Genomic DNA, 19,221 nt, shown 5'->3' with positions numbered 1-19,221 from the left:
AGCCACTGCTCTGCCTGGCCTGTCAAATCCCTCTTACGTCCATTAAATCTCCCCCCGAAAATCCTGGAAATATTTGGGCAATTTCTCAGCAGACAAAGTTAATTAATTTGTGGACACATCTGTTCCCGTTCCTGCACCCTTTCCCCTCTGTCATGACCCCCCAGTCCCATATGTCTCCTCTGTAAAAAAAATTAAAAAGCCAGATTTTCTTGATCTTCTCCTTATCTAGGATTTTGTGTAACCCTGGTCACAATCCTTCAATCGGATCTGAGCCCCACTGGGCTGGGGAGGGATCTGTTCCCAATTGCAGGCTTGAGACCTGGTAGCTCAGGCCTCTCGATTACTGGATCGTGGCCGGAGGCTGCAGGGCCGTGCGCTTTAGCTTGGAAGCTGGAGATGCCTCAGTCCCACTGGGGGCACCTGGATCCCAGAGGCAGCAGAACTGGCAGAACGGCCCTGGCCGGTGGAGCTCAGAGGGTCAAGCCCCAGCCAGTGGGTCCACACTCCCTGTGTCACTGAGCGCTGCTCCATGGGTGCCTGTCCCAGGCCAGCACCCGTTGGGAGTTCTGGGCAGGGTCAGTGGGTGACTAGGCAGCTCTGTCAAGGGAGAAGGGGCACCAGAGGGTGACACTATTTCACTCCATGGGCGCCACCCCGATCCTGGGTGATTCCTCTGGACGAAGCTGGTGGGTCAGTGGGGGGATTCTCTGGGCTGGGCCGTTGAGAGCAGGACTTGCCGTGCCCTATCGGAGCATCATGCGCTGAGACCTCTGGAGTTTGATGTCTGCTCAGGCAGAACCACCTTGAAATGGACAGGTGGCATTGGGAGCGGGTGGGGCAGGGACTGGGTCTCCCTCCCTGTTTGCCCAGCACTGAGCACCCTGATGGCTCTCAGTACATTATAATAATGGATCAAGAGCCTGGAGAGCAGGCTGCAGACCAAGCAGCCCAGCGTAGCACTGTGATTCTCCCCCGTGGGGGTTAGCTCACCCTTAAGCACTTCCAGTACTCCTGCCGCCGTGCTGCATGCAGCCAAGGGGTCTGCACAGCACAAGATCCCCGGCTCACCCCCACACTCCTGTCCCAGGCCAGCCTTGCTCCGTGCCCAAACGCTCCCTGCACGGATCCCTGCTGATGCTGTGCTCTGGGCATGCAAGGGGATGCATGGCCTACCCATGCCGCACCCTCCCTGGTTCCACTTCGCCTGCAGAGCTCTACGCTCACTGAAGGAGGCAAGGAAAAATCGCCCCTGCATGCCCTGCAACGTCGTGCATTGGTGGCTGCCTCTGCCCGTGTGACAAAGGCTGTGCCAGGGAAGTCCTTACCAAGGCTGGTGCCATCAGAAGGGGATGAGAGCAGCAAGAAGCTAGAAGCGCAGTGTTGGGAGGATTCGATGTCCATGTCCCCGAAGGCCAGGAGAAGAGAGCTCCCTTCGGCTGCCTGGATCCTCCACTCGCAGGCTGTGTGATTGGGATACGTGCCAGGGTAGTTCTTGGAGGTCAGCGTCCCACTGTGAGGTGTCAGCACGGTGTGGCCACATCCGTCCCCTGGAACACAAGGAGGCAGGGTGAGAGACGGCCGGACGCATTTCAGACACTGGCGACGCACATGCCTCTCTCAGCTGATACATCGGCCGTGATGCAGCTCAACCAGAAATGGCCCCTGTAGTCCAGGCACTAACTGACCCCTCAGAATCAAGGAGCACCCAGAGTGGGGCTCTGGGAGCTGATTCTTAGGCTGCAGCCCTGACTCTGTTGCTGACTCACTGAGCAATGCTGGGCAAGTCTCTGATCCCGCCGCCTCCAGCTGCGGGTGTCCTCTGACTTCCAGAGAAGCTGAATATCTGCCATGCAGCCACACCGGCTGAAATCAGCACGAGCTGTGCATCTCAGCACCTGGGAAATTCAGGTCCCAGGTGTCTCAAGATAGGCCCCCAAAAGTAGGGGGAAGTGCTGATCTTAATTTCTCCATGTCTCAGTTTCCCAACCTGTAAAATGGGGATAGTAACATCCCCCAACCTTGCAGGACTGTTGGCAGCATCAATTCAGCTGTGTCTGTAATGTGCTCTGGTAGCCTTGGTGGAAGGTGCTATAGAAGATCAAAATCTGTATGATTTATTAGACTTATTAATAACCACTAACCTCTAAGGACTTCTCTACATGGGGAAATAGCCCAGAGTACTCATATGCAGAGTTAAAAGAAAAGGAGGACTTGTGGCACCTTAGAGACTAACAAATTTATTTGAGCATAAGCTTTCGTGAGCTACAGCTCACTTCACTGGATGCATCCGAAAGCTTATGCTCAAATAAATTTGTTAGTCTCTAAGGTGCCACAAGTCCGCCTTTTCTTTTTGCGGATACAGACTAACACGGCTGCTGCTCTGAAATATGCAGAGTTGTTGCAGCTGTGTTGGTCCCAGGATATTAGAGACACAAGGTAGGGGAGGAAATATCTTTTAATGGACCAACTTCCGTTGGTGAGGGAGACCAGTTTCCAAGCTACACACAGATCTTCTTCAGGCCTGGGAAAGGTCCTTAGGCAACATCTACACTGGCGAGCTTACCCGGCACAGCTGTACCAATGCAAGCGCATCGCTGGAAGATCACTCACGAAGCTGCTCTGTGCTGACGGGCGAGAGCTCCCCAGTGACCCAGCGTTGGGCACGTACCACTTATGCCAGTGAAACTTATGTCGCTCCAGGGGGTGTTTTTTTCACACTCCTGAGCGACATAAGTTTTGCTGGCATAAGTGGCAGTGTAGACATGGCCTACAGGGGCTCTAAGGAATACAAGCAAAAGTGTCATCTACCTTTCTCGTCTTCAAATGCATTCAGCTAATGATTTCAGGGCTTTTAAAATCAGCTTTATAAAAAAAGTCATTGGGAATGAATGCATGTGGATGAGAAAACAATCCAGTAACCTCACTCCTGCCATATCTATTTGGATGCGTGTCTCTAATCCGCAGTATGTGTATTGCTTCATTTCTCACCATACGTGTGAGACCATTTCATCTGCTGTTTTCCTAATAGGTTTTAATGTAGAATCATAGAATCGTAGAACTGGAAGGGACCTCGAGAAGTCCTCTAGTCCAGTCCCCCGCACTCGTGGCAGGACTACGTATTATCGAGACCATCCCTGACAGGTGTTTGTCTAACCTCCTCTTAAAAATCCCCAGTGATGGAGATTCCACAACCTCCCGAGGCAATTTATTCCAGTGCTTAACCACCCTGACAGTTAGGAAGTTTTTCCTAATGTCCAACCTAAACCTCCCTTGCTGCAATTTAAGCCCATTGCTTCTTGTCCTATCTCAGAGGTTAAGAAGAACAATTTTTCTCCCTTCTCTTTGTAACAACCTATTATGTACTTGAAAACTGTTATCATGTCTCCCCTCAGTCTCTGCCCCAAAGCGTTTACATGCTAGACAAAGGATAGGAGGGGAAACTGAGGCACAGAGAAGCAACGTAATTTGCCTGACAGAGGCAGGAATAGAACCAGAATATCCTGACTCCCAGGCCACTAAACTGCACTGCTCCTTCTCCCATACCGTTCACCCCAAAGTATGCTACAAGCTTCAGGTGCTATGGAAATGCAGCCTTCTTTGGGGTGGGACCATACTTGCCTAACCTCAAGCACTTGGCCTGAGACTCAGCCTCTGATTCCCCTCTCTCAGTGTAAATGTAAATTTACACTCAACTGACTTCAGCAGAGCTATTCCTGATTTCCACCGGTGAAAGGAGAATGAGACCCTTGGGCCTTTGCAGGTGAGCCCCCAAGATCTCAGCACTTTCAGCTCTGCAGCTGCACGGGTGTCATTTGGACTGATTCACCGCCACATTACTCCAGTATTACACACCAGCCTAACTGCCCTGACACCAATGGACATCCCCTCCCTTTGTCTGTCTCGGCCATTGAATTTAATGGAGTTACACGGGCACAAAAGACGAGTAACAGAGTGAAGAATCAGTCTCACTGCGTAAAACAGAGAAGGACTAGAGAGAGGGGTCTGGGTTAGACCAGCTGGAAAGCGAACGCACATTGAACTCCCAACTCCCACCATTCTCTGGAGTCACTTAAAATATTTTCTTCATTAAACATCTTTTTCTGGGTAATATTTCGGGCCATAGGGCCAAGAAAAATCTTGGGAACTGGAGTGTGGGGAGCAGCCAGGCTGAAAATCCCAGCTTTTTCAATTCCCCACTGTGGCCAGCCATGGATGAGATAAGAGGTTGGATGATTTTATGGCTAAGGGACTGGGGCTGGGATGGGACTCGAGGGCCGCAAACTCCATCCCAGAGTCCCTGTGCGACTTTGGGTAAGTCACTTAAGGCCAGATTTTTAGAGCTATTCACCTCTCTCTGCCTGTTTCCCCACCCACCCTTTGTCTGCCTTGTCTGTTGAGAGTGTGAACTCTTAGGGGCAGGGACTGCCCCTCACTCTTTGTACAGTATCCAGCACAATGGGGTCCCAGTATTGGTTGGGGCCTCTAGGTCCTATTGGAATGCAAATAATACATAGTGAAAAGAAGTCACTTAGGCTTGGCATGTGAGCTAGAGGGTAGGGCACACACTGGGACTCAGGACACTGGGGTCAGTTCCTGGTTGTGTCACTGAGCTGCTGGCCACATAGGCGCCGACTCCGTGGGTGCTCCGGGGCTGGAGCACCCACAGGGAAAAATTAATGGGTGCTCTGCACCCACCGGCAGCCAAGCTCCCCTCACCCCCGCCCCACCTCACCTCCTCCTCCTCCCATCCTGAGCGCGCCACATCCCCGCTCCTCTGCCTACCTCCCAGCGCTTCCTGCCTGGCCGCCGCCAAACAGCTGTTTGGCAGCGTTCGCACGTTCTGGGAGGGAGGGGAAGGAGCAGGAACGCGGCGTGCTCAGGGGAGGAGGTAGGGCCGGGGTGGGGATTTGGGGAAGAAGTTGGAATATTGGCAGGGAGGGGGTGGAGTTGGGGTGAGGACTTGGGGAAGGGGTTGGAATGGGGGCGGGGGCAGGGGGTTGAGCACCCACGGGAAAGTGGGGAAGTTGGCGCCTATGGCTGGCCAGCCACTTCACTGCTCTGTGCCTCCGTTTCTCCTTCCACCCTTTGTCTGTAAATTCTCCAGGGCAGGGCCTGGCTCTCGCTCTGGGTACATACATCACCAAGCACAGTGGGGCTCTGATTTTGATTGGCGCCTGTCGCTGCTACTGTGATACAATGATAAAGCTGATTTGAAGAGCTCTGGAAACGGTGACCTGGCAGCTGTTTGTTTTGCCACAGCGTGAAAAAGTAAAACCACACTGCCCTTCCTCCTTCCAGTTTTCTCTCTGGCAGCACTGACATGTGGTTAACCAAAATCAGGAATTCTATCCCTTCATACATTACAGCTCTGCCACCAGCCGCTGATCACAGAAGAGCTTTTCTGTGCTCAGGGTAGGTGGAGATCCGATGGGCACAGGAGAACATTAACAACACTATCAGAGAAAGCTAGTTGGCTCCCTCTTGATCTTTGCAAATTGAGGTCAGCCCAGTGAAAGATTGGTCACTTTCACTTCCCATTCCTGGTCAGTTTCACTTTCCAGTTCTCCTGGGCTAGCAAGCTTTTGTGCTGGCCTGGTTTCCCATCCAGGTAGGGTGAAAAAACCTGATTTGGTTTAAATAAAAACAATGTCGAAAAGCCCACAGCAGGAAAAAACACTCTTCAGATTCGCTTTCACAGCCTGATCCAAAGTCACTGGAAGTTTTTCCATTGATTTCAGGGGGCTTTGGCTCAGGCCCTTGGCTCTTTAAAAAGAGGAAATAACCAATTAAATAAACAATTTTGGGCTTACACTAAATTGACGGTGCCCCTTAAAAGCGAAACTTAAAGAAGAAGGAGGGAGGTGACCAGGGTTCTGCCAAGATGTTCTATCGGGGGGCGGGGAGGGGGGTCTTTTCTTCAGCCACAGACTGGTCCTGGCCAATGGAGGCTGAGTGTGGTCTATGGAGCCCATTCCTCGGGTGGGTACAAATCAAGTGCCTCTGATCAGGAGGAGAAAAGACTCCGTTATCCTAGTGCAAACGGGTTCGTTGTTTATGTCCAATAACTCTGAGGCTGCTGGGAACTCATGAGCCAGGCTTCTGTCCCCGCCAGCACACCTGCTTTTCAGCCCCATAAAGCCCCCATTTTTGCCAGCCACCCCCTCGGCAGCCCATGGTCCGGAGTTGCTATAGCACATGCTGGCTGGGGGAAAGCCTTTAACAGAGGAGCCACTGTGTGGCCAAATATCAATTAGGTCCCTTCTCTTGCTTGTCAGCTATTGTGCAGCCTGCATTTCAAATGAAAGCGGCTGTGTCCAAAACCAGCCCTCCCCATCTATTGGCAGCAGGACAAAACGGAGACGGTGAAGGCGTCTCTTTGCTTGCTTGCTTTGCTTTTCTCGGCCTCTCGCAGGGAGATGAGATCGCAGCGCACACAGCTTGAGAAAAACCTTCCCGCAAGAGCCGCTTGTGGGAGGCTAAACTATTATTCTTCACACATCAGCACGCACTTGGCTCTTGAATGCCAAAGCAGGAAGCTCCCGTGGTCTGGAGTGACCTCCGGCAGCCCTCGCCACACCATCCTGCTGCGAAGGAGGCTGGCCAGAGGAAGAGGAGCGGACAGCTGTGTTTTGGACAGGGCCATGGCCCGCGCTGCATTCACAAGCAGATGTAGGGCTTGATTCTAGTGTCATGGAGATAGGGTGACACACCTGTCCCTCATTTCATTGATCCATCTGAGGGTGACCACCTGTCCCTTATTTTAAATGGTGTCCCCTGACCATTTTAAACACTAAGCTGGAGCTTATGATAATTGCATTGTATACTAGAGGACAGTGGAAACGTACAGAAATGAGAGGAAAATCTGTGCTATGCTAAAGGAAATGGCGTTTTCCTAAAATGTCCCTTAAAATCGAGTGTTGTCCCTTATTTTTCATGTGGTTTTCCCTTATTTCCATCCAACACAGGTGGTCACCCTACGTGGCATAAATCAGGAGTCACGCTGCTGAAGTCAGTGGAGTTACCCTGGTGTAAACCCAGCATGAGCCAGCTCAGAAAGGCTCCCGAACTGCTAATTACTAGGGAAGGGCAGTGGTCGTTCCCACACGCATCACCCCACACCCTCCCCAGGTCTCAGCGCACACCTAGCAGGCCAACTCTGGAGTCTCACTGCCAGTTCTAATCTAGTTTCCCTCCATTCAGGCCCCAGCAATGGGCCCTGTCCTGCTTCCATTGAAACCCAGCGACCTTTTGCCATCAAGTTCAATCACAGCAGGATCAAGCCCGAATTTAGGCACAGCCATGAACCACTGCTCCCATGCACTCTGCCAGTGACATCACACCCACCACCGACCCCCTCTGGAGCCTGGAGGCTGCCCATGGGGTCAGGCGTGTCTCTCTTTTTGAAAACCACAGACGAGCCTGATTCCTGTGGGCAGGCCCCAGTGGGGATCTGGAGTGGGTGCAGAGTCACCAGCACGGCGTAGGCTGGGATGACGCGCAAGGCAAGAGACAGGATCTGTGGCGGGGTGAGCTGGAGAGACACATTTAATTTCCCCATGTGTCAAATCCCCTCCCTGCAACCTCCACTTAATGAAAGCCCAGGTGCCACCTGTGTAGCCTCAACCTGGACATGAGCTCTGAGATGCTACCCGATCTCTCCAAACCCCATCAGTGCGGCACTTCCCTGGTATAGTAGGCCAGGAGGCTAGCATCAGTTCTCGGGGAGTCAAGGACGGAGCTCCAAGCTCAGATGCCTGGGGTGGATTCCCACAGCTGCCGGAAGCAGGCTGCACCTGCCCGTCCCAGGGAGAGAGGAGTAGAGGGGTGTGTTTTCCCTTAGGGGAAATAGCGTGCAGAGGTTTACAGTGAATTTGGAGCTGGTGCAAAGGGCCCGAGCGAAGTCCCTGATTTCCCCCCAGAAGAGGGAAAGTCTGGATTGTTACAAGAGGCCAAGCTCTCCCCCTGCCTTGCTGATGAGGCCCCTGCCTCCCCTGGTCACTAGGCCTGGCAACTGCTAGGCAATGTTCAGCCTCCTCCATGATTCATTGTGTCCCTCTCTGTGAGAGAGCGGCCAGTGACACTGGTTTGTGTGAGATGGACTCCTGCCCACGAGGCGCTGAGCTCAAACCACCATCTCCTTTCACAGAAGCCTGAAACGAGCGGCTGCCAGATGGGAACCACTGCTGGCCACGTCCAATCCCGCAAGGCACTGCCAGCAGTTTAACAAGGGGCTCCCACAAAATGCCCATCTCCCCCCTTAGCCTGTGAAATGCCCCGGATGGATGCCAGGGGGTTGCGTAATGCAGAGAAAGGGGGGTGAGGAACTGGGGAATCCAGTTAAAAATGCTCTCTCCCCACCCACGGGTGAAGGCAGCATCCCCAGGCAGACTCCTCCAGGAGCTTGCGCTTTGCCGGCCATATTTATATAGTGTCTCTAAAATTCTGGGCCAGATCCTTGACAGGTGTTAGCCAGCACAACTCCACTGACTTCTGCAGGGCTGCCCTGATTTACCCTGCCCGAGGATCTGGCTCAAACGACATTGCTGATCATGTCAGCTTGCCTGTTTTGCAGTGAAGGGGCACTATGGGGGAATCCTACTGAGACAGATCTGGCAATTTCCTGCACTATCTTTGGGAGATCTCACTGTATTAAGATGATGTATCATTGGGCTAGGGATTATCTGTAATTCCATGGGGGAGGAAGTACCGTGTGGGTAATTTAGATAATTTCACTCAGGTTCTAACACCGCTAGGGAGGCACCCTCACCTGGAGAGACCTGCATATATTGGTTCAGACTGAATTCTCCAGAGACCAACGGACAAAGAAAGGACTTTTGGATGAACAGCCTAAGTTTAAACTGATGCCAGGCCTTCTTTCTGATGCAACAAAGGGACAGATCCTTCTGTCCAAGAGGGGCCCCCATCCTTAGGGAAGGATTGGAAGGACTGACACCTGCCAGAGCTTGAGGCTGGAGTTGAGGGTGATCTCTGGTAAGCTTATTAGCATGCGTGTAGTTTCTTTGATTGTTTTTATATGTTTTCTGTGTCATGCTTTTACCTTAAGAATAAATGTGCTTGCTTAGAAAGAGCTGTGGGGTAACTTAGAGCTGTGGGAAATTACCTGGTCATTGCTTTTGGAGAGAAAGCAGAATGCAGATGCAGGCCTTTTAGGCAGTCTGGCTTGCTGGGGATATCACAGTGCAGGCAGAGAGCTGTGCAGCCAGGAAAAATCCCAGTCCGGAGGGAGAGATGTGGGTCTCCGCCCAAAAGGGGTGAAAGCTGTGGTGCCAGAAGCCTAGAGTGGGTGTCTTTGTTGGACCACAGAGGGGGAATATAGGTGCAGTGGCCCTGAACTTTGACGCTTCCCCAGGAGAAACATTGGTTGAGCTTTTCAAAGCCGATGGTGGGATGTCCCCACATGACCCCCATTTGCCAGCAAGTGCAATCGCTGAATCCCCTCACGGGCTTTGCAAATCTCAATCACTGGGCCTGATTCCCCTCTGCATTGCATACCGCGTTACCAGCGACTGCTGTCCTGAGAGGGGGTAAGTGATGATTGCATTCTGATTGAGCAGCGTTCTACACCCATGCTGATCAAACATCAATGATTAGCACATGATCCAAGGTGGCGGCCAGCCAGGCTCTTCTTGTCTGCCATTTGTACACTCTTGGCCAATTTGGTGGCACAGAATTTGCTCTTCAGCAGTAGGCGAATTTGTGGTGCTCAAAGATAGATTTCTGGATAAGGGGAAAAAGCAGGAGGTGCGGGAACATTCCCACCATCCACCTGGTATTTGTATGGGAAAGTCCTCTCTAGCAAGGAGGGCTTAACAGAAGCCAGAGATTTGGGGAGGGAATGGGGTTAACAATTCCACCAGAGCAAGGGCGGTGACCTGCATCATCCCTTCATTTAGGGGGTGGAGATGTTACCAGGGAGTTACAGTTATAAGTTTATAAGTTTAGTTATAACTGTAACTAAGCTGAATCAGACCCAGTGCCCTAGAGGGGAAAGTTTCCCTGGTCCGTTCCCAACCTCAGCTGTCAGGTCACCCCATCAATTTCTTTTTGAGTTAACTAGAAAAAAAATCCAATGTAATTTTCTCCTGACGGGGAGAATGGTACTTACAGGAATTGCTGACCTGCTGCACAGATTGAAGATGCAGATGAATGGGATTAATGTCATAGGGTTAGAGTTTAATCAAGACTCAGGGAGCGGGAGAGGATAATCTGCTTGGCCAGCGTGATGCCAAAGTACATCCAAAGCGCGCTGTAGATTCTGGCCATGCGCCGCTGTGACTGTGTTATCTGCTGCCTTCCAACTCCCACGGCAGGAAGCATTTTTGTTCCAGAGCAAAATGCCTGGAAGGTATTTATAATCCAATAAAGAGAATGGAGTGGGGGGAGGGACAGCAAAGGAATGGTGGCAAGAGATGTCCAGTTTGCGGTGGCTGCCCAGCCACTGGCTTTGAGAAGTCAGAACAGGCTAATGGGGATTCACCGGTGTTGGAGAGGACCTGGCTGTCAGGGGCTGAACTTCAGCAGAAGACCAGAGACAGGCCAAGGGGAAGCAACTTCACACTTCCTTTTTCATCCCTTTAAAACCAGGCCCTCCGCAGATACCAGGGACACCCTACGTACTGCAGCTCTGAGGCCTGCAGCTCCGTGTCCTAGAGCAAGTCAGTGGTGGAGTTAGAAATAGAACCCCGGCGTCCTAGCTCCTGCACCCGGCCTGAAGCAAGGGATCCAGCTTCCCCTTTGCTGCCCGTGTTCAGGCAGCAGAGTAGGCAGCTCCTAGTCCGGGGGGAGTTTCTCCCTTGGCTGCAGAGGCGTGGGGTTGCTTTTGGAAGAGCAGTGGTGGGACGGGAGATAGAGGTAATGGTTAGAAGAGCTGGCATCACCCCTCCCTCCCCACGCCCCCGAAGATCCTACTGCTGCAGCTCAGAGGAAGATGGGGAGAGAGAGCCAAGAGGAGATTGGCCTGGGAAATGAAGCCCTCTGTAAAAACATCCAAACCCTCTCTAACGCACATGCCAAGCACACATGCCAGAGATAAGCCGAGCACCACACTTGCGGCCAGGGATTTAATTTCAGGACTCTGCTGCTTATGAAGATGCTATCGGGTGTCTGATAATTGAAAAGTGAAAACTAATAAGGCATTTAACACTTGGTGCCTGGGGAACCCTGCTGATTAATTACACTTCACTCTCCTGGAGGCTCCGGGCCTGTTGTAACTGGAGCAGGGAGACTGCTGCTGAACAGCGATCGTGAATAGTCCTTCCCCTTCTGAACAGCTGGTTAGTTCCACTGCGTTCCTGCCCCTTCCCTTTCAATAGTGCAGTCTAGTGAGTAGAACCCTAAAGTGGGAGGTGGGAGACCAGCTTTCTGTTCCTGGTTCTACTGCCGACCTGCTCAGTGACCTTGGGCAAGTCCCTTCATCTTCCTATCCCTCTGTTTCTTGTCACGCTCTTTGTCTCTCTTGTCTGTTTAGACCGTGAGCTCTCTGACACAGGGGCTGCGTCTCTCCATGTGTATGTACAGCTCCTAGCACAACGGGTAGAGCCCTGCATATCCGCGGACCATTTTTGCGGATAGTGGGTCAGATCCAGATACAACCGTGAAGGGCTATACTCACCAGTGGCGCCTGGCCTGTGGTGTCCAGATTGGGCAGCCCGGGGGGCACAGCGCACTCAGGGCCAGTGGCTGGGGCTGGCAGCAGGTCAGAGTTAAGGCTGTTCAGCACCCGTTCGCCGTGCTGCTTCCTGTCCAGGGGCTCGGGCCCCTTGAGCAGCGCCAGCATCCCCGCCATGGCCCAGGCTCCGTGGTATCTGAATTCCCGGGGACTAGATGGCCCAGGAGACAGGCTCATAAGCCGTTACTGTTCCCCTAGAAGACACCAGTTCAGATGCAGCCACTGTTAGCCAGGAGTGAAAGCTTTCACAAGAGCTCATCTCTGACACGAGTTTGGTGGGTCTCAACCCAATTCTCAGAGAGTGAGTGTCCGCATCACACAAACTCACGGCCACTGACTCGACCACGTTGTGGAGCAGAGAGATCAGAGTCCAAATGGGCCCTGGAGACTGAACTCTCCTCTTATGTCTACAAGTTAGGGATAAATGGATATTGGCGGGGTAGGTTCAGCCTCGGCGGGGGAGTATATCTCAGTGCTTTATTGTGCAGGTACCTCGGCTCCTTGTTTCCTGCTGTAACTGGCCCACTAGAAATGACACACAAACATTCTTCTCCCCACAAAGAGGGGATTTGCGGGAAAGGTTCTTTGTATTGCTGGTGACCAGAGCTTAATCATTTCCTGCTTCTCTCACCTGCCCTAGTCACCCATTTACCTGCTGCCTCTGGAATGCAAATGTCCTTGATCAGCTTGGTGGGGTTTGCAAGGGAGCAGGCCAGTGGAAAGAGTCCATTGGCTGTTATCCAACAAATGAAAGGAGCAATTGTCTTTCAAAGCATCCCGTCACCTTCATCCTTTCCCCCTTCCATAGGGGCTTCCACCCAAGGATTCAGACAAGGGATCCAACCTTCCAAGCTCCTCTCAAACCTTCCTGCAAGCCCGCCTTTTCATAAGGAACACGTGCACCCCCGACTTCCCACCTGCTGGACCCACCTGCAACACCCGTGATGATCCCGTCTCCCACCTTCCCAAATTGCAAACGCTGTGGAGCTATGGAGGAAGCCGGCGGAATTCCCTGTTTCTGCAGGTTTCAGAGTAGCAGCCGTGTTAGTCTGTATCGGCAAAAAGAAAAGGCGCACCTGTGGCACCTTAGAGACTAATTAGCCTCTAAGGTGCCACAAGTCCTCCTTTTCTTTTTGCCAGTTTCTGCAGAATCCCGATTCCCACGGTTTGGGGGTTATTTTTTCCTGATCTGTAAAAAACTCTAACTGAACTTTTTGCTTTCCCGGCACACTTGCATCTTCCTGGGCACATTCAGCAGGAAACCACTTTCATCGTGTTCAGCAGATTCCTGCCAGGATATTTGCTACAGGATGCAGGAAAGACAAAACACAGCACTGCATCTCCCTTCCCCTTGGTTCCAAGCTACAGCATTAAACCCAGGCAGCACTTGCATTCTGTGAGGCCAATGCTAGATGTCTATTGCCTCTGTGTGTGTGTGTACGTGTACAACAGGGGTTAGTGTCTAATTTATTTACTTCCAAAGGTTTCCTTTCTAGGAACCACTTAGTGCCACAAATATTTAACCCTGAAATCAGCTTACAGCTTTAAAAAAGAAAACCAAATGCAATTTACATGGAAATCTACAAGAGAAAATGCCCATTCCCTTAATCTGATCCTATTCAGAGGACTATAGGAGTACTCTTAACTAGAGCTGGGCAAACTGTTTTTGGCCAGAAACAACAACAAAAAAAGCAGATTTGGAGACCCTGAACAATTTTGCAACTTTATGTCAAATTCACCAAATTGTTCTTTTGGGGGGACGGGGGGGAATACCCCCAGAATTGAAATTTCATTTTAACATTTTCTAAACTTTTCCATTTTTTGTTTTGAAATGAGTTTTTGTTTAAAAATGTCCTTTAATTTTATTTTTAAAACCCTCAAAACTGTTTTAAAATGCTCCGCATCTAAATCAAATGTGTCATTTGACCCCAAATGAGTTTTTGTTTTTGACTTTTCAGTTGAACAGAAGTTTTGAAAAATTTTGGTTTGACTCAAAACTAATTTCCTGCCCCCCCTCAATTTTTCTGAATTGATGGTGAACCGAAAAATCTATTATTCGCCCATCTCTACCCTTAATCCATGCACAAAGCTACCACGGGCAACCGGAATCTCCTGCTTGGCTCATGTGTTTCATATAAAATTTCAACCAGGCTAAATGAAATTTGCAAACATTTTTATGATCATGGGAGACCAAGCTGTGGTCTTGTGAACTGATCACAGCACAAAGAGTGAGGAGACCTGGGTTCTAGTCCCAGCTCTGCCACTGATTCTCTGTGCAACCTTGGGTAAGTCACCATCCTTCTCTAACTTCCCCCCTCTGCAAAATGAGATGATGATATCCATTTATGTGAAGGGCTTTAATATCTATGAATGAGAAATACTATAAAGTGTAAAGCGTTATCAGTATGGTTGTAAAATTCACTCGCTTCACACAGTTACCATATGAATTTCACTGTAAGTATTTTTGGGCTCATTCAACTCCCAAACTCAACATGAATCGCGGTTAGTAAAGCCTATGTGAACTGATGCAAACAGGAGGAAAAGGATTTGTACGAATCGCCGCGAACAGAAACCTCTAAGATTTGTCCAGCTGTTAACCATAAGCTGTATATATCCTCTTAGCGCTGAATTCAGAATCGGGCCTCATGAGACTACCGATCCACAGTCATGGCTCCATAGCAAAGTCTGCAAGATCCACATCTTGCTTCCCCGAGGCCCTGGGGTCAGAGCTGATACCATTTTACTACAAGGTATTAATGTGCAACATGATCACTGTAACGTGGGATGCCCAGTCTAAAAGAGCAGATAACATCACTGAGCAGCCACAGTGCGTGTAGGATATGTGGGGAGGGGATGTCACTGCTTGTTATTGACGAGGTTTCACGGTAGGGACTTGGAAGGGTAAGAGATTGGGGTGGGGGAAAGAGGTCATTGCATCTGTCAGTTGGAGGGGGCAGAAAAAACACATTTCTAGCTAATTCATTCATTTCTCCCTTACACATTTCCTTCACACTTGTGTTTTCCCACCATTCCATCCAGCTTGTTTCCCAGTTTCCCCACTGGCTTCTTATAGTAACATCATGACAGCTCCTGACTTTAGATTTGGACAGGTATAATTTACAGTTGTTGTGGTTCAATTATCTGAGTATATAAATGCTAAGTCTCATGAATTTTCTTATTATTCAGCTAAGCTAAATCAGTTCCCTTCCCGCAGAAAAAAAGAAGCCACATAGCTTTTATGCAGCTCCTTTCTATGTAACCATGGGACCCCTTCCTGTTTCCATTGAAGTCAAAGGGAATGTAGGGCCTGATCCATGCCAATGGAAAGCCTCCCACTTACTTCTATGAGCTTTGGATCAGGCTCTTAGCCACTGACTGGAGCAGATGAGTACCCATGCCTATCAGTGCCAGGCCAGATCCTGAAAACCCTTACCCACGACAGTGGTCCTTATTCACATGAGGATCGATCCTGAAAGATGCTCAGCACTCCCCAAAGACTTAGTGTGAGTTGGGAAGCACTCACACATCACAGGATCAGGCCCACAAGCAAGGAACAGCTGCTCACAAGATCAGTCCGTGGGTGCTAAGGGAAACAGAAAGGGGCTTATGCAACAGCCGCCACGTTGGCCAACACACTGGGGATTGAACCGGAGAGCAGTGAACACACACACTGAGCTAAAGAGGCCGTAACAGACTCGTCTCCTCAGTGGGTCGGCACAGAGGGGCTCTACAATCCACTCACCAGTGGGTTACACTTGTTCACCTTTCAGGGAAGGGTCACCTGGCGGACTTACAGATGGCATTTACGCTCTAGTCCTCCTACTTGCAGCTCTCAAAACACTTTACAGGCACTTCTTGTGTTGAATGAAGCTTTGACAATGTGCTCCGGCCGTACAAGGCACAAAGCGGAGATGGTCCCTGCCCCAAGGAATGTGCTATCCAAGAGACAACCCCCGAGGAGACAGGACATGCTGGGAGATCCAGGGAGGGTATTCACTTTGAGGTTTTCTCCCCTTGTGTGTGCTGATGTCTTTTGGGCAGTCTCAGAAGAAGTGAGGTTTTAGGAGGTGGCTGAATGAGAAGAGGGTGATGCCTGGTACCTGGGCTTTGAAGGTTGATCCCACCCGAAGGGGCGGTACGACACTTAAGCTATGTCTACACTGCAGAGCTGTGCCGGGATACGCCCCAGTGTAGACAAAAGCATGCACTGACAGAAGGAATTTTTCTTTTGATATAGGAACACTGCCACCCTGAACAACAATCGCTATGCCAAATCGGCATACCTGTGTCTGCACTGGGCACTTTGTCAGCATAGCTATGGTGGCTGGGGGGGTAGTTTTTTCACACCCCTGACTGATAGAGCTAGGCTGGTATGTTTCAAGTGTGGACCAAGCCTGAATCTGGCCAGCTTCTGCTGTACAATTCAATCACTATGGGCTATACATATTGGTCATGTTTCATTCTTATGTGCCCGTCTATAGCTTTTCATTCAGACAACATACTGAGGAACCTCTGGAGATATCCACATCTTAAAAACCAATCAATGGAGACTGAGGAAGAAGCATTAATATGCACCCAGTCAGTCAAGTCCTACATGTGCATGAAAATGGGCAGCAAGACACACACTATAGACTTCAGCCTGAGCTGCCAAAACTCCCGTTGAAGTAGGGTGACCAGATGTCCCGATTTTATAGGGACAGTCCCGATTTTTGGGTCTTTTTCTTATATAGGCTCCTATTACCCCCCACCCCTTGACCCGATTTTTCACATTTGCTGTCTGGTCACCCTGCGTTGAAGCCAACGGGAGAGTTTTGGAGGAACAATCATGCAAAAGCCAGGGATGGGTATTCTGATCTCCTACTGCATATACCCCAATTACGATCCACTGAATTTCACAGGCTTCCAGTTGTTGTTAGCCATTCCATTTCCAAACAGTGCAGTTACAAGGAGACCTGCCACGCCAAAGACTGTGGCGATTCTCCTGAAAAAAGCACACCCTGTGTCCGAGATGCCAACACCGTGGGTGCTCCGAGAAAACAGGAAACGGGGGGAAACAGGGGGTGCTCAGCACCCACGGGGACGATCAGCTGTCGGCAGCCGCCAGTCAGCCTACCTGCCTTGGACAGTACAGTGTGGACCGGTGTAGACTGGCCACACACTGGATTCCTACAGGCGCTTTAAAAGAGGCAATAGCATGCACATTATCCTTCCGTTATGCCACCCGGAGCCCGGTGTGCAGAGACAGCTCGGTGGAAGCAGCTGGAGGGATATTCAGTGCAGCAGCCCCAGTGCATTTCCCGCAGCGATGGGTCCGATCCGGGGAGCTGGGCTCTCCCCCTACGATCCGCGCCCCTCCCCACCGACCTGGCTGTGCAGAGCCCGGACCCAGCTGCCCCGGGCTGGGGTCGCTTCCTCCGGCCCCTCGCCCCACCCCGCAAACTTTCCCTCGGCAGCCGGGAAGTTCCCCCCGCGCGTGGCGGGGCCTTACCGCTCTGGGCGCTGGCCGGCGAGACGTGCAGCGGCCGCAGCAGCTGGAACAGCTGGAGCAGCAGAGGCGCCCGCAGCCGGGAGCGCATCGCAGCGGCAGCCGCAGCAGCCCGGCCCGCAGCGACTCCGGCCCCGCAGCGCGGCAGCCCCCCGGCCGCTGCATCCCGGCGCGGGAGTCTCCCCGCCCCTCCCCGGCTATTGGCTGCAGACGCCGGCCCGGCCCGGGCCACTGGCCTCTCCCAGCTGCCACTCAGCGGGCGGGCAGAGAGCGGGTCCCAAAGCTGGGCCCGGCCGGCTGCCCTATTATGGAAGCGGGGCGAAGGCGCGGGCAGGGGCAGGGGCAGGTGCGGGAGCTCGGCTCTGCCCGCGGCGGGACGCGGGGGATGGGAGGTGGGAGCGAATCCGGAGCGGTGGGCGAGGGATCTGTAAGGCTGAGTTATAATGCGAAGCAGAACCCTCAGCCACCCGCACCCTATAGCGGTGGGTCTCAGCCAGGGACTCCCAGATGTCTCTTGTCTCCGAGGTCGGTGCTTCTCACCCCGGGGGCTGCAGGACAGGTTTAGGGGTGGACTCAGGCTTCCGAGTCCGGAAAGGGGGATGGTAGCCGGGAAAGGCTGAGAACCCCCGCACCAGAGCAGCCCAGCAGGGCCGGCGTTTGAAATGACAGGAGCCCCTTCCCCAAGCCGATCTCTCCCCCCAGCTTTGGGAGAGGATCAGAATCCAGAGCAGGATCCGGACCCAAACTTCACAACTGAAACCACCATCTCTGTAAGAGTGGGACACCCCCTTCCATCTAGAAGTCCCCAAACATGAAGGGAACAGAAATCCAGGGTGGGACGGGGGCGCTTCTATTACAATATTTACACGTGGGCATTATGTGTTCTCAAATGCGGCCACTGTGGCCTCATTCAGCCATCAAGGGCTTTTCTTGGCTACAGCTGCCTGGACAGTGATTGGGGTCAGGGGCAAAGTAAAGGCCCCAGCCTCTCTCCCTTCCTGTTGCTCCTGGATGCAACCCCCAGCAGGGGTTGGGCCCTATTCCCCTCTGGAGACACCTGGGGCACAATGCTGAAGGAGTAGGCAGCTGGTAAGTTCCCCACCTTCCCAGGGGTGGTGGGGCTCAGGCTTTGGGCTTCAGCCCTGGGGTGGGGTGGGGTGCGGGGCTTTGGGCTCTGACCACCCCTGGCCTCCCCTGGCCCCCTATCCAGGGTTTAATTTGCTCCCAGGCTTGCCAGGGCTGAGTAAATCTGCAGTGAAAAGTGATACTTGTATGTTTGTTAATATCACTTTTCACACAGACTTACTTACTAGCTAGCAATAAATAAATTACAATGATTTGAACATGTCTATCTGCCTATTTATTTGTTTTTCCGAAAGGTAAGTAAGTATTTTAGGGGAACATGTGAGAGCAGTCACCAGCAATTGTTGGTGGCCGCACTCTGACACCGCCAAAAATTTTGCCCTGAGAACCCCTAGAGTCACCATGGCCTGGAGGAAGGAGCAGATTCCAAGCCCAGAAGGGACCAGTGTGATCCTCTAGTCTGACCTCCTGTATAACGCAGGCTAGGGAACCTCCCCAAAGTAATTCCTCTAGCAGATCTTTTAGAAAAATATCCCATCTTGATTTTAAAATGGTCAGCAATGGAGAACCCACCTCGACCCTTGGAAAATTGTTCTAATTATTAGTACTCTCACTGTTAGAAATGGATGAGTTTCATCCAGTCTGAATTTGCCTAACTTCAACTTTCAGCCATTGGATGTGTTATACCTTTGTCTGCTAGACTGAAGACCTCATTATAAAATATTTGTTCCCTATGTAGATGCTTATAGACTGTGATCAAGCCATCCCTTAACCGTCTCTTTGTTAAGTTAAATAGACTGAGTTCTTTGAGTCTATCGCTAGAAGGCAGGTTTTCCCATTCTCTAATCATTCTTGTGGCTCTTCTCTGTCGAGCCCTGCGCAGATACAAAAATGGGTATCAGGCTTAACGATCTGCAAAAATTGTCTGTGGATATCTGTGGATCTGGATATCTGCAGATAGCTG

General features: G+C 51.5%; 1 protein-coding gene across 3 annotated transcripts in view; it reads right to left on the bottom strand.

The window, feature by feature from the left end:
- LOC102937515 (discoidin, CUB and LCCL domain-containing protein 1) overlaps window positions 1-17,360 on the bottom strand; it is a 63,095-nt gene extending 45,735 nt beyond the window's left edge. The window contains exons 1-2 of one of the 3 annotated variants that reach the window (XM_037881559.2): window positions 17,178-17,360; window positions 1,326-1,547 (exon numbers count right to left, since the gene is read on the bottom strand). In XM_037881559.2, coding sequence (XP_037737487.1) covers window positions 1,326-1,547; window positions 17,178-17,265 — 310 coding nt within the window. In that variant the 5' untranslated portion in view covers window positions 17,266-17,360. Of the gene's footprint in view, window positions 1-1,325; window positions 1,548-15,122; window positions 15,223-17,177 lie in introns of those variants that run through there. The other 2 variants (XM_043532175.1, XM_037881560.2) reach the window with 2 other exon arrangements.
- Window positions 17,361-19,221: the final 1,861 nt, after the last annotated feature.

The sequence above is a fragment of the Chelonia mydas genome, chromosome 19 (assembly GCF_015237465.2).
Source record: "Chelonia mydas isolate rCheMyd1 chromosome 19, rCheMyd1.pri.v2, whole genome shotgun sequence".
In the NCBI taxonomy this organism is placed as follows: domain Eukaryota; kingdom Metazoa; phylum Chordata; order Testudines; family Cheloniidae; genus Chelonia; species Chelonia mydas.
This window is presented reverse-complemented; position numbering and strand designations above follow the sequence as displayed.